The sequence below is a fragment of the Amblyomma maculatum genome, chromosome 1 (genome assembly GCF_055883805.1).
Source record: "Amblyomma maculatum isolate TAMU_Amacu chromosome 1, ASM5588380v1, whole genome shotgun sequence".
NCBI classification, from domain to species: domain Eukaryota; kingdom Metazoa; phylum Arthropoda; class Arachnida; order Ixodida; family Ixodidae; genus Amblyomma; species Amblyomma maculatum.
This window is the reverse complement of record NC_139344.1, coordinates 185,728,298-185,743,317: the sequence shown is the minus strand read 5'-3', so window position 1 is coordinate 185,743,317 and position 15,020 is coordinate 185,728,298. Positions and strand designations below refer to the sequence as shown.

General features: G+C 41.4%; 1 protein-coding gene across 1 annotated transcript in view; it reads right to left on the bottom strand.

Annotated features, from left to right (window-relative positions):
- Positions 1–614: 614 nt before the first annotated feature.
- The window catches only part of pch2 (pachytene checkpoint 2 protein), a 32,466-nt gene continuing 18,060 nt past the window's right edge, over positions 615–15,020 (bottom strand). The window contains exons 7-10 of the mRNA XM_084589811.1: positions 13,358–13,464; positions 5,630–5,783; positions 2,321–2,482; positions 615–790 (exon numbers count right to left, since the gene is read on the bottom strand). Coding sequence (XP_084445937.1) covers positions 686–790; positions 2,321–2,482; positions 5,630–5,783; positions 13,358–13,464 — 528 coding nt within the window. The 3' untranslated portion in view covers positions 615–685. The remainder of the gene's footprint in view (positions 791–2,320; positions 2,483–5,629; positions 5,784–13,357; positions 13,465–15,020) is intronic.

The following is a 15,020-nucleotide window of genomic DNA, read 5'->3' as shown; positions in this document are numbered from 1 at the left end:
AGATATCCTAAACATTTAGCTCACTCTGGTGCCAAGTTCAGTGTCATATTATCAAGCAATGTACAACTGGCTAAATGTTTAAGTGGCATGCGTAATGGCCGCATTTATGCGATTCTGAGAATTCAAGTATGAGCTAACTTGCAAAACATCCAAGTATAAAGAAGGACTCACTAAGCCCTTGCTTAATCTTGGCCTAGAGGAGTTTTATCTGACCTAAGGCGCAGGAGCACAGAAAAGGTGGCCATCGAGCACGCCAGTTAAAGTTTTGGGTAGCTGTACTTGTGAAGCACTATCCCAAAGATATGCACATTATTTGCAGACACTTTGGTGTCTATTGGCTGTGAGATGATCAGGCAAATTTACAAAGCTCTGCAGTCATACTCCAGCCAAGTGGAACAATTCTGTAGTATCACTTAAGATCATTGCTCTGAGCTGACGTAAACAAAAAAAAACTGACAGTACATCAAAACTGAATAAAATAATGCACACGAGAGAAATGTGCCAGCATGGACGTTAAAAACAACTAGAAAGCATCAAAATGCAAAAAATTTTTATTGCTGTGGCAGCAATAATGAACATGTAGTATGGCTTATAACAACACAATTTATACAAAGCATGCTTAAACCATACTCAGAAAGCTTTATTATGAATTAAAACAAGGAGGCATTACATGCTTATACACATTTTACAGAGATCCTTTAGAACCAACAATTTTTTCATTCTCTTGCCATTGACGATGAATAGCTTCAGTCAAGGCCAGTAGGAAAGTCCTTGGTGTCACTGCATTGTCCTGAAAAATTTAAGCAGCCCATGAAATTAAACTTCGAGGACTGGCTAAAAGGCCAAAAAATGTAATGGATTCTTATCGTCAATAATGCAAATTACAACAATAGAAACAAAGAACAAAAGGGGCTTCCAAAAGGAGTCGTGTGCTTAGGGCAACAGTTGCATGTGAATGCAAAAAGAGTGATTACAGACTAATATGAGGACTTTAATAGGAATTCTGCAAAAGAAACAAAAGAAGGGGCAAACAAAACTGCACTTGATGCTACCACAGGCAGCCAGTTTCGTTTCAGTAGATTTTGATTTTGGCATTTTGCAACTATGCACTTTGCATGCCAATGCAACTTCATTTTTGACGTGCTTCGGTTTAATAGTGCAGAGCAGTAGAGGAAGTGAAAGTTCTCTTTGGACAAAGCTCATGCCTCGGTAAGCGCACCTCTATTGAAGTCTGGTATGAAAACTAGTACAGGATTGGGTATATCAGTTTCATTGGGTAGAATGAAGCTGCAAGAAATTAGGTGAAGATGACATACCAGGCTGACCCTGAGTTACTCGCTAGCCCTGACTGCTGGTAGAAAAAAGGAAAGCTGGAAAAACGGCTGTACGTGGCTGTCTTTACTTGTCAGTCGCGACTGTGGCTTGATGACCTCAGCGGTCGCACCCAAAGCTACGCTTGTTAAGTCAACACTGCCGCCTCATAAGAACTCATTCATAATATCCTGCTAGTCAAGCCATCTAAGCGCTAAAAAGTATTACACACTCTGTGGGCACAGGTTGCTAAAGTGCAGGCAAGCAATCACCATGAAAAATTTGTTGTCAAGCTTGGAAATAAGATCTATGGCTGGTGCAAATGATGGTGCAGATCAGTAGTAGCCTTAATTTCGGCTGCTGCTAGAGTGCTCCGCTCACCATGTGCCAGCAATCACGAAGTCCGTGTTTACATCATGGTTTGCATCATTTTCCTCATATGGCATCATAGGGAAGAACAGAGTGAATCACAGCAACAAAAAGAAACCTCTTCGACTTCGGATCGAAATATTATAACAATAAATGCACTTTTTGCTGCGGAACAAAATGACAATGAAGTCACTAAATGGCATACTATTGGATTTTGCTAACATAAAAATTTGGACAAAGTTGTCAACTGTGTGTCTATAAACACTATAAACCAAACTAAACCAATCAGAAAGCTAAGCCATTTGCAAGTAGAGAGATAAACAAGCATGAACTTGTGAAGGCAGAGCACAGAAATTTTCAAGCTTCACTGAACAAATAGATGCTGTCCGAAGTGAGTCATGTGAAAAAGTAATTTTTATGCGCACTGCATTTGCCTGTTTGTTAGGTGAATGTTCTATGTAAAACTAAAATGAGAAAAAGAAAGTAAAATGCACGCATGGCAGTAATAATGCTCTTCATTTTTCATGCAACCTAATATATTATTAAGAAAGTAGCAAATACACTGAAGTCATGCAACGATTTCATCATATCATGGCGTCATATTTTACACTCAAATTCAAAGAAGAAAAAGAATTCTCACCACAAAGCAAATTGAGTGTGCAATAAAGGGCAGCTTTCGCAACAGTCTCCCACTCAGGCCAACAGCCCTGGCACACAAGGTGCAGAACAGTGTCTCCAGCTCACTATCCTTTTCGTCACTGTTGCTTTCAAGAAAACTAAATGTGTCATTTATGATGGACACCTGGAAAAGATACACTTAAGCACATCAGTAAAATTGCAATACAGATGATATATTGCAAGTAGAACCCCCAAAGTAAAGTGTCTCAGACTGGCAAAAATCTACTACATATCAAGGTCTTTACTATATATATATATCAGTTGTTGGTGATGACATGGGCATGAAGATGCTATCAGATATAATTGAATGGCTACATACTGAACATGTCTTGTCAGTCTATAAAAGAAACATTCAAAAATAGTAAAATACCTTTCATCCTTCATTTATCATCTCTTTATGGACCTTTTTGTTCGAGTTATCCGATTTTATGTTTACATCTTGTGGAAGTACTGCGTTAGCAAGAATGCAATGTGGCTATGAATACGAGAGTTTGATTTCATGTGAAAACCAAAGCTTTGCATGAATATGGCGTCGTCTTCTGCCATTTCAGAGGCAATAGTTAAGAAATGCACATGGCACAGTCAAGCATGGCCAAAGCGCACATGCCACACTTCCGGTTACCACTGCTGCCTTGTGTTTTGCACTGCCCAGTACTGCAAACTTTTGGCCGTTCCCTCTATTATCCAATTCTCAGTGCAGTTTTACCCTCTTGTACTTTCTGAAAGAACCGTGCTGCCTTCTTTCTACGTTTATAACGAGCTTTACTTTTTTTTTCTTTTAAGCACAATTCTTCTGCCTCACAGCTCCAAGACCCTCATAAATCTGGCTTCTCCTCACAGCTGGTGAGTCCACTGAGAAAGCCATCTTAAAAGAATAATGCTGTTTTAGCACAATAGTGTTAAAGTCCCGTTTGCCAAAAATCAGGAGTCGGCGTTATGAGCGAAAAATCACAAGCATGGGGCCAGCAGGTGGTAGCTGGCAGCTGACATGGCCGCACATTGAGTGGACGTAAGGTTGTCTGAAGTTACGTTTGGCAGGAGCTGCCAACTAGGCTTCTCCTTTCATATGGGCGGGTTATACCAGAAACAGCCTGGCAGGACATTTTATTTCACGGTACCCCTAGCCACGCAGGCACAATCATAAGGCTTGGTGGTTCTAACCAAGCCATGTGATTATGTGGGGTAGTGGCCTACACTATCACATCATACTGTTAAAGGCAGAGCTTAAGTGTCTCCTGTAATTTTTTTTATTGTTTTGTTTTTCTAAAAAGGAAAAAGAAAAATTTCCTCACAATCCTAGGTTGCTTACATGTCACGGTGTCATTTTGTGTGAAGTAATGTCGCCACAGCCAGGCACACTTCACTATAACCAGCCTTTATTAAGAATGTCTTTACTATATACATAAAAAAACGTATAGTAATCTATTTAAGACGAACTAAGGCATTAGTTTCACTTCATTATGTCAGTTTTTACTACTGCATCCTGGTTTAATATAGCGGGGTTTTACTGTGTCTGCATATGTGGACCATTTTTCTGTGGTGCTGGCTCAACCATTTCACAAATCAAATGAGGTGCTATGTACTCAGTTGTGTTGACACCTGACAACAATGTCATATTAAAGGAATGTAGATGAAACAGGAGCATAAAGAGGCACACTTATTTCTGCCTCCTTTGTATTCAATCAGCGTAACAGAAGCCAAGGTATAAAAGTATCAGCAGAATTTGCAAGAAAAGCTCAGAGTAGTGCTGGCAGTGCCTTTTGCGCGACAAAAAATTACTCCACCTTTGTCCTGACTAGTGAGATGGCGCAGTTCAATTGTTAATTTTTGTTTAGTTAGAAGTGCACCAAAAGCTTTGCCATCCTCTGAATAAAACAAGCAAATGTCAAAGGCATAAAATATTGCAGAAGCTCATGCATGGTGACAGCAACTGTAGCTGCACCAGCATGACCACACTGGTCAAGGCATTCAGTCACTGCATGACAGCCATCAAGTGTGGAAATATCATGGCATGCACCTCTACATGGGTTTTCTCCCACTTCACAGAATCAAAAATATTTTCAGTATAAAGCTGCTGTTAGAAACATTATATTATCTGAGGTTTCTTGTCATGCTATGTGAACTTCTAAATGAAAGATTTTGCATGTTTTTAATGAAGTGGCATTAAGTGGAGCAATAGGTGAGACATCTTGTTTATGTAGCATAGTCAATAAAAGTTAGCAGGATGCATGCGCTAAGGAAAACATTTATTGTAGCTCTGCCTCACAACCCCCATCCCCCTGGTACCGGTATCTGCAGAAGGAGCATGCATTTCCCCTCAAGCTTGCAGGCACTCCAGGTGACTATCTCACATAAATGTACTGAAAGGCATTTTTCGTTTAGACAACATCTCACAAACTTTTATTGTTGGCTTTACACCATGCAAAACTCATTTCAAGCCAGAAACTAGTTGGGGCTCTGCACTGCCTAAGAAACGAGCACAGGTACTGTGAGGCCTTGGCTTTTAAAACATTTGCAACAGAAAGTGAGGTTTTACTGAGTAAAGTTTTATTAACTATGTACTGTGCAATCAGTTTCCATCACACATGAACAAGTAGCATGAGCAGCAAAGAACAGTTTGAAAAGTGACACAAAATGGAAATGCCATGACTGCAATATTTGAGCATTTAAAAAAACCACTGCAAACAAAATCGCCCAAATAACAGCATAATGCTGAACTTCTAATTTTCAGTCAGGATTAAATGCAGCATTGCATGTAGTCTTATAACAAGCACTCAGGTGCACATACCCAAAAGATGGACATCAAATAGGTCCAGTTGCTGAGCACCACTTAAGCATGCTCTAGTAATTTGCCACTGTTGATGCGATACAGCTGCAGTACCTCAATTTGCATCTTTGTATTTCAGCAGTGAGAATAAATATTTGCCTCCTACAATTTTTACTAACAAACAGCATCAGAAAGAAGCAGAAAGTCTATGTGCCAGCAAAAACACTCAGAAAGCAAAAGCCTTTTGCATTTTGAAGAGACCTGACACTGTTCCCTGAATACAATATCAGCAAGTTGTATATGGAGAGCTCACAACCACATCACCTGTAATCACTGCACATACCTCATGCGTGGAGGCATTAATATACTACTTGATTAAATATCGTTTCATGACCAATTTTCTCAAGTGTACACTGCAGCTGTCCTAAGCATTGTGCCCATGACACAGTACTTCAGCCTAGCAACAAGACAAAGCTGAAATATATGTAGAATAGCATGACCTACCCTTCTTAGTTCTTCCATGCAGGATATGAATATCTTTGACACGCATGCCTGGCTAGGATAGCCAAGGTGATACTTGAAGTCTGCCCTGTCTACGAATGCCAAGTCAATGACACCACTGATGTTGGAAGTTGTCAGAATGAAAACATTTGGGTACCTGCGCAAGTAAAGCAACAGAGCGCACCATCAGAGTATGGTGCAAGAATACCATGATTCAACTACTGGAAAAATTTAGAAACTGTGTTCTTTTGCATAAAGGGTGAGCTCACACAATAAACATACCCATTACTTTGGCGGCCAAAATATCACAAACATTACTCAACAACTGTGCCTTCCTAAATTTAAATTTTTTTTATGAGGGGGGAGGGGGGGGGGGGGGGGGGCAGGAGGGTGTTTCCATATAAGATCAAACAAAGGATGGTCAGTTGGCCTTTTATATCTATTTCAAAATTTTATGTATTGTTTCCTGATGACTGGAAAGAAGAGATCTTCAATTGGTTTTGCTGCAAAAATTTTTTCGAGGCACAGGGAAATAATAATGACGAAGAAGTGAAGTGCCGGGCTTATAGTCTTTTTGGCCAACTTTGGTCATGAATTACACAAAATATGTTCAGTTAAGTAGCTGAAAATTGTCTGACAAAATATATGCACGTTTTTATTTGTATTCAGTTAATTGTTTTCCTGTGTAGTTATAAAATTTTTCGAAATCGGCCCAAGAAATTAAATTTTACCTACTTTGCAGGACTTTTTTTCAAAAAAGGTTTATGGCAGAGTAGCAATAATTCCACACTATGTTCTCAGCACAGTTATCTATCAAACAGCTAAAACTTATGTTTATATAATGTTTCAATGCAGAGATATGATCGCGCTAATTTCAAGAAAACAGCAAACAATGAACATTTCCGAGGAGAATTAGAAAAAAAAAAAAAAAAAACATTATTAATATTTTTTAAACTGTGTCCACCTATTCTTCTATTCTTTTTTTTTTACTTTCCAAGAATTTATCTTTAGCGACACCCTTGCTCACTCACCCACAAGCAAAATCCGTGTCCCGTAGAGTAATGAGCGAAAACTCCATTGTGTCAGGATTTATTTTTGAAACGCTTTTGCAGTTGCTGACTTCAACAGCTTCAAAAACTTCTCTGTGTGGGCTTGCTCAAAGCAGGTGCCACTCTGGTGTCCTTTCACCATCAGCAGACTTTCTAGAGTTTTCTCGGAAACAGATGAGCGAAGCTCCGTTCGAGTTTTGTTGACAGAGCTGAATATTCTCTCACATTCAGCGTTACTGTGGAGAATGGAGAGTATGCCCAGCATAACCATTGAGATTCTGCAGAATCTGGGCAATCCGTCAACATCTCGAATGCTTCCCAATTGCGACCACTGCATGTCGCACCTTGGCTCATTCAGTATGTCTGCTGGAATCTGGTAAGCTTGTATGTTGGCAAACTCCACTTCGAGTGCATCAATTGTTTCTTCTCTTGTTTCCCCACTCTGCTGGGGCAGAATAGCAGGAAACGCCATAATGAAATGAAGTACACTGCTGAATGAAGCACTTTCTAGAGCCTGCACTTGGGCAACTTCAGCCATCTTCAGGCTGACGTCTTCCAGCGGGAACTTGTGGCGAATATAATCACATGCTGCAGTGAAGTAGAGACGTACAGCCGAAAAGAACTGCTCTTTCTCATTTGAGGTCAGTGTCTCAACTACAGAGGAGGTTGTCATGCCAATGATGATGTCTTTATCATCTTTTTGATTCTCTACAGCTCCATAGGCAACTTCAGGCAATGAATGGCATCCCTTGAGAACGTCTGGCCGCACAAATCGAGTCAAGAGATCCTCGAGAAGGCGGTTCAAGAGGCCCCTGAGCACATGAATCTGAGGAGCCTGTGACTGAAGTAGGCAGTTTGTCTTCTCAAAAAGAGGTATAACATTTTGGAGAAAAAGACAGCATGCCCTGCTTAGCTCCGATGACAAAAAAAGAAATAGGCGCTCTTCACGGGTCACGTGGCTAGCTTCCGCAGATACCTCGCATTGAAGTTTCAGTTTCTTTGCTTGCGGTGCAGAATGAACTCCTTTTCTTTTTACTGAAGGTCCATCACAGTCGATGCTTTTTTTTCCAACACCTGCAGCAGCCTTGGGAAGGTGTGCAGCAGTATTTGAGGCCGACGCAGGGTTCTTGGCAATTTGTAGAGAAGTCTTGGAAATCTGGTAAGATTCCAAAAACAAGCTCTGCTTATTTCACTGTTTTGTTTCATTCAAGAAAAAGCTAAGTAGTGGTTTCCACTGGTCCAACAACCTCTTCAAACACTTCCCCAAAGACAGCCAACGTGTCGGCGAATGCTTCAGCATCTTCCTGACGTCGACGTCGTGCAATCTTTGAAAGTCTTTCAGTCGATCTTCCCGCTTTGAGCTTTCCTCTAAGTAAAAAAAAATGTTAACCAAGGCCTCATCAACCTTTACAGGAAGACATGCAGCTCCTTTTTGGGCGGCCAAGTTGATGAGGTGGCATGGGCAACCAACCCCGATCAAAGCTAGTTAGGCCTCCCTCAATACAGTCGAAACGCTGTTTTTTTTGCCAATCATGGCATGGGCATTGTCCGAAGACAATGCCAACAGGTTTTCAAGAGGCAAACTTCGGGACTTCATTTCGTCCAGAATCAGATTTCCAATTTTCTGACCCGTCACTTCCCCTTGGATTGAACCGAGGCAAAGGAGGCGACTTTCAACTCTACTGGTCTCTTAACGAAGCATGTCGCAACAATAGGGTAAAGCAGCGTATCTCTCTTGTTACTTCTGTCCACAGCAATCGAAAATACCTGCTTTTTTAGGGCATCCAGCAAAGGAGTCTCTGCGTTCGCGGTCATTTCACGAACAATTGCAGTCGTCTTCGTCCGTCCACAGGCGTAGCGTTTGGCTTCCTCGCACTTGGGGAACATTTTCCGGAAAAGTGGTCCAGCGTGATCACTGACACTGAGCGGTATGTTGTGTTCAATTAAAAACGCCGTGAAATGGCATTCTGCACGAATCACACCGAGGTTGCTGCCACTGCGAACAAAACTTGTCAGGCTCGGCTGGCTGTCCGCGGCTCGCACGCATCCTTGGTGCTTTTTCGAAGCAATGTGGATCTTTATGTCGGACTTGCCACCATGTGAAATGTTAACATCACAGGCACACGTGGTGCAAAATCCGAACTTTTCTCCTTTCTTAGAAGGCACGAAGCACGGAAATTCTGCTACGTACGACTTCAAAAATACTTGGAAGTACTGTCGCGGCTTTGAGCCCGCCATTGCACTGCGAAACCGCTACTATTAAAACTTCAGAGTCGCACTGAGTCGGACGCGGCCGCAGATCACGCAAAAACAGAGGCCAACACCAAAGTTGTCCAAACACGTGAACAAAGGAACAGCCACTAGCCTGGCGGAGGCGGTATCGAGTTTTGGATATGGATTCGTGTTCCCCCGAGTAGACGATAGAAGTCACAACAACGTTTGCAGTTGCTGATGATGATATCACAAATGTGTGTTGCCCTCTCACGGCCGCCAAAGGTACCATAATAGTGTTAACACGGCCTCCGAGATTACCCTTCCGCGCGTGTGGTGTTATCTCGGAGGCCATAATGTTAATAGATGTCCGCGCTTCCCCCCCCCCCCCCCCCCCCCCCCCGAAAATAAACCATTTTCCGTAAAATTCGTAAAATCATAAGACTGGTCAAAATTCATACATTTTACGGAACATCCGGAAGAGTTGGCAGGTATGCATATTGCATAATTTTGTTGCACTAGTAATTATGGTCACTTCAATAAGGCTGTTGTGCAACGCATAGCGCACCACGCAGATATGAAGATTTTATGGAATTCAAGGATCGTCCACGATTTTTAAATTTTGGCATATTATTGTAACAGGGAGAAATATATTAACAAAAGAGGATTAAAGATATATACATTGAGAGACAGCCAAGGAGCCAGGCAATGAGGGCCCTGTTCAACGCACTTCTCTTCATCTTCTACAAACGAGCGCGGCACTTCGTCCTCATCATTCTCCAGCCGTAACATAATGCACCTAGTCATTTTTTGTCTTGACGTTGCAAATTAGCTGTGACAAACACAGCAATAAATTAGTCAGATTCAGTTTTGTACGCGTAGAGTTCCTGATGTGCTGTGGCATCGGGCAGCACACAGACGTTTCTCGCAATCACCTTCACCTTAATGCGGATTCCACAAATGATGATAAAGTTCATTGAGGAAGCAATGTATTCCAAATAATTTTTAGTGAAATGGAAAAATTGTGAAGGGCATGGAGAACTGCCTCATTAAAACAGTATTTCTGGGTTGCATTCGTTTATTCGAATAATTCGACAGCGCACATTATTTTCATTCCTGTATACAGTTTCTTCCATGCAGTCCGGGCTATGCGTACTGGCATGAAGTGTAAACAGGAGATCCAACATGCACCCAGTTTAGGCCATCTGGATGGCGTCATCTGAGACAGGTGCGAGCATCCGATTACCAATGATTATTTTTTTTTTTTTTTTGCCATTTGATACCTCGCTTTGCCACTGGAGCACCACATTCATGCTTTGCATCTGGGGCAGTAGTTTTTCACGTGGCAGGGGCTGTAGCCTGCGTTGGTGAAGCAGGCACTCAAAGTTCCCTAACAGTGCTCTCATCTCACTTGTTTTATTGGCGTCTGGTTGCCGTGCGTGCGAACAAAGGGCAGATAGAATAGTGGAGCTCCAGTGCACATGCTTTGAACAGCTAACCAAGAGGTTCTACTGTTTCGAACTCTGTCAGTCCGAAGACGCAAAAACGAGCTCGCAATGCGCCGCCTCTTAAAACGAACGTCTGGGGTGAGCATACCCCCGCACGCATGACCGCTCCAATGACCATATCACCTCAACATTAGCGTCCTTAGTTTCGTTGACATCTTCTCCGTACTGCTGGGCATTATTTTAGAACCTGAAATCCAATCCTGCTAGCATTTGCTGCACTTAGTGGGCAAGAAGTCGGATCTAAAGCAATTGCAAATTCTGGTCGTAACTACGAGTGCATCAATATTATGCAATATGTTTTTAATGATATTGAAAGGTGATATAGAGGAGAATACGTGGAAAAAGTTGAAATATATAAAAAAATTTTTTTCTAATTGTCCTCAAACATTTTCATTGTTTGCTGTTTTCTTGAAATTAGCGTGATCATATCTCTGCATTGAAATGCTATATAAATATAAGCTAGCTGTTTGATAGACAACTGTGCTGAGAACATAGTGTGGAATTAATTGCTGCTCTGCCATAAACCTTTCTTGAAATAAGGGCCTGCAAAGTAGATAAAATTTCATTTCCTGGGCCAATTTCGAGAAATTTTATAAAAACATCTACGCTACCCAGAAAAGCGACAATTAACTGAATACAAGTAAAAACATGCATATTATTTAGTAAGACAATTTTCAGCTACCTAACTTGAAAATATTTGTGTAATTCAAAACCAAATCTGGCTAAAACAGCAAAGAAGGTAAGCGCGGCACTCCACCTGTTCGTCATTATTAATTACCTGTGCCTCGAAAACATCTTTGGCAGCACAACCAATTGCAGCTCTTCTTTCCAGTCATCAGGCAACAATTTATAAAATTTTGAAATAAATATATAAGGTTGACCAACCATCCTTTGTTCGATCTTATGTGGAAACACCCAGGAGAGTAATAAAAAGTGAACTTAGGCTCTTAAATATGATAGTTTAGAAACATGTCAAAGAGCATGGAAGCCTTTATGAATACTTCTGATTTGATTATAAAGCAAGCACGAGACAAAGCAAAGCAAAGACAAAAATTCTAGACGCTCAGCAAGCTTGAAAATAATAATAAAAAAATCTCATGAAATAATTTGGTTTTGCATTGCCCAGATCTTAAAATCTCGTTTTTTTTTTTTTTACCATTGCACTTAACCGAATATTGCACTACTCAGGCAAGCATATAAATGCTTCTCCTAAATAAACGAAAGGCCATGTCATGCTTAAAGTTACAAAAATGCTGCATTTGGAAACTGGTTTATCACCACATTTGCAAGCAGTATTCACTTTTCTTTCTTTCTTTCTTTTTTTTTTTTTTTATAACACAAATCACAGTAGGACACCTATGCTAAGGCTAGATGTAAGAAGCAGGAGCAATGGTGGCAGTGCCTATATTTAGGAAAGTAAACTAAAAACCTTTTTAGTGCTAGTTTTCTACTCCTAGCAGATGGCACCATGTCATTTGCTAAAGAGTTTAACGCTTCCGTCTTGGTATTTGCAGAAGTATCGCCAAACTAGGGCTTCTCTTGCCACAAACAGGCAAGTGCCATAGGTAATACTTCGCAAAAAGTACTTTTGTGGACATTTAAAATGTCCACAAAAACAAGTCAGCAGTTTACTGAAATAAGTACGAGGACATGCCTACCACAGCAGTGCAACATTTGGCACACTTTCAATGTTTGGAACCGACGCACAGGTTATCATTACAAAAAGAACTCAAAATTACACAATAAATGTGTGATACCCTTCGCCGACAAGAATAAATGCCTGGAGAACCAAAGCACTTTAAACTTCCAAATATTTAGTTATTTATCGGTTTTAAACTTCAGCAGAAATATCTATGTGCACAAAAATACTTAAACAGCTTTCTATAGTAACCATAAAGAATGAAACAACAGGCTCATACTGAGCTATACCTACGATACTAGTAGTAACTGCCAAGACAAGCAGATTTGAATCATAATAGCAGCGAAGGAACACGAACACACAGTGTTTAGTCTTGTGTTCGTGTTCCTTCGCTGCTAGCTGAATCCTGTTATAAGAGACATGGATGTAACAGACAATCGGGTATAAGAGACATCATTCACCCAAATGGTTGGCCGCCCTATGACTTTCATTAACTGGACCTCTTTTTTAACAGACATTGCATGTAGAAGACAATTGGCTATAAAGGACAAATTAGCCTTAAAGTTTGGTACTCAGTCTTGCTTGTAACAGACATCTTAAATTAGATGCGTCACCGTCCATCGCCAGGTTCAGTAGCAGCTACAGCGAAAACAAAAGAAGAGAGGCACACCTGTGTTTTTGTTATTAATTATAACTTCAGCAAACAAAGAGCAGGTCAATTAGTTATGAAATGACTAAAATAAGCCCCTCCAGTGGCGATGCAATGTAGAGAAGCTCTTCAGGCTTGCCACAAGAGCACAAGTGCGAAGCCAGGAGAGGCTGTGTTGAACAGCATCAATGCAGTCATGAAGGAGACCAAGATCTAAAACTATATCAGCAGTAAATAAAATGTAAGAAAGCTGCGAGGTGTGATCAGTGTGGTGGTCCACCAAGCGAATGTAATATGCAAGTGAAAGCTATAATAACGCTTTTGCGACATGATGTATCCTTCTTTTTTGCGGATTTTAGCCGTAAGATGCCTGCACCGAAATAAGGTCTGGTTAGAAAATGTAAACATGGTACCCTGCTTATAAGGGACCTCTCATACAAGAAACAATAACTGCTCCCCAGTGCATGTCCCTTATAAAGGGGTTCAACTATTATGAATCAAGAATGTCACCAACTTGACCAAAAACTTATTTTACTCAAAGACAAGCAAAAAAAAAAAAAAGGAAAAGTTATGGCCATAGACAAAGAAAAAGTGTGCACACTGTACAACAGCCTTCCTGTGTAGCACAGGTTGTAGTCCCTTGACATAAAGAAAAATGCATTTAAAGTTGCTTACCTCTTCATGATGTCAATCTGTGTCAGCAGAGCATTGACAACGCGAATGGCATCAGATGGCTCATTGCCACCAATTGCAGCACTACGACAGTGGGCCAAGCTTTCAACCTGTAAAAGTGGGGTTTAAAGATGTATAAACTATACAGGTGCTATCTAGAAAGGTTAGTAACTATGACAAAAAAAAAAAAGGGGGGGGGGGGGGGGGGAGGGGGGCTATTAAATGTACTGAAAACCAATATTGAGTCGCAACAGTCAGGCAGTTGCTATGTATCAGTATAACATTATGATGTCAAAACTAGCATATTCAATAGAATGAAGAAATGAAAACATGAAAGGACAATTAAACTAATGGTGCAAAAAATATTAAAAAGTATGACATTATTATGCACCCTGCACTAATTTTTTAATGCTATACTGTGTTAAAGGCCCCATTCAGCAGAAAATCCGCCATCGCCAACTGGCAGCAGACATGGCAGCACACTGACTGGATGTACGCTTGTGTACGCAGAGGAACTAGAGACCAAGTTGCCAACCTTCGCTGGATCATGGAAAAAGCAAGAGAGTTCCAGAAACCCATCTACTTCTGCTTTATTGATTATGCGAAAGCGTTTGACTGCGTAGATCACAGCAGATTGTGGCAAGCTCTCCAAGAGATTGGAGTTCCAATTCACCTCATCTGTCTCCTCAGGAACCTGTATGAAGGGCAAGAGGCCACAGTCAGAACTGGGCATGGTCTTACTGATTGGTTTCCAATTGAGAAAGGAGTGAGGCAAGGCTGCATACTGTCGCCCTGCCTATTTAACCTATATGCAGAGTGCATCATGAGGAAGGCTGGTCTGGACGAGTCTTCAGCTGGAGTGAAGATTGCTGGAAAACGTATCAAGAACCTTAGATATGCGGATGACACCACTTTAATGGCAGAAAGTGAAGCGGAACTCAAGAGACTTCTGATGCGCGTACAAGAAGAGAGTGAGAAGTTTGGGCTTAAACTGAACATTAAAAAGACAAAGATCATGGCGTCTTGCCCTATCAAGTCCTGGAGCATCAAGGGACAAGAAGTGGAAGCTGTGACAGATTTTCTCTTCTTGGGCTCCAAGATTACCTCGGAAGGAGACTGCAGCCATGAAATTAGGAGACGCCTGCTTCTGGGAAAGAGAGCAATGGTTAGCCTTGACCGCCTAGTAAAGAGCAGAGACATTAGTCTGCCAACCAAGATCCGTATAACTCGTGCTATGGTCTTTCCAGTTGTGATGTATGGATGCGAGAGTTGGACTGTGAAAAAGGCTGACCGCCGAAGAATTGACGCGTTTGAATTGTGGTGCTGGCGAAGACTTGAGAATTCCTTGGACTGCCAGAAGATCAAATCAGTCAATATTGTCGACCATAAACCCTGACTGCTCATTGGAGGGTCAAATTCTAAAGTTAAAGCTCAGCTACTTTGGTCATCTGATGAGAAGAGAGGAGTCGCTGGAGAAAGATTTGATGTTGGGAAAGGTTGAGGGTCGCCGGAGAAGGGGTAGGCAGCGAACGCGATGGTTAGATGGCATCCTCGAGGCACTGCAGATGAAGTTATGTGATGTTAGGAAGATAGTGAGAGACCGGAAAGCGTGGCGTGACATGGTCAATAGGGTCACGAAGAGTCGGACACGACTGAACGACTGAAC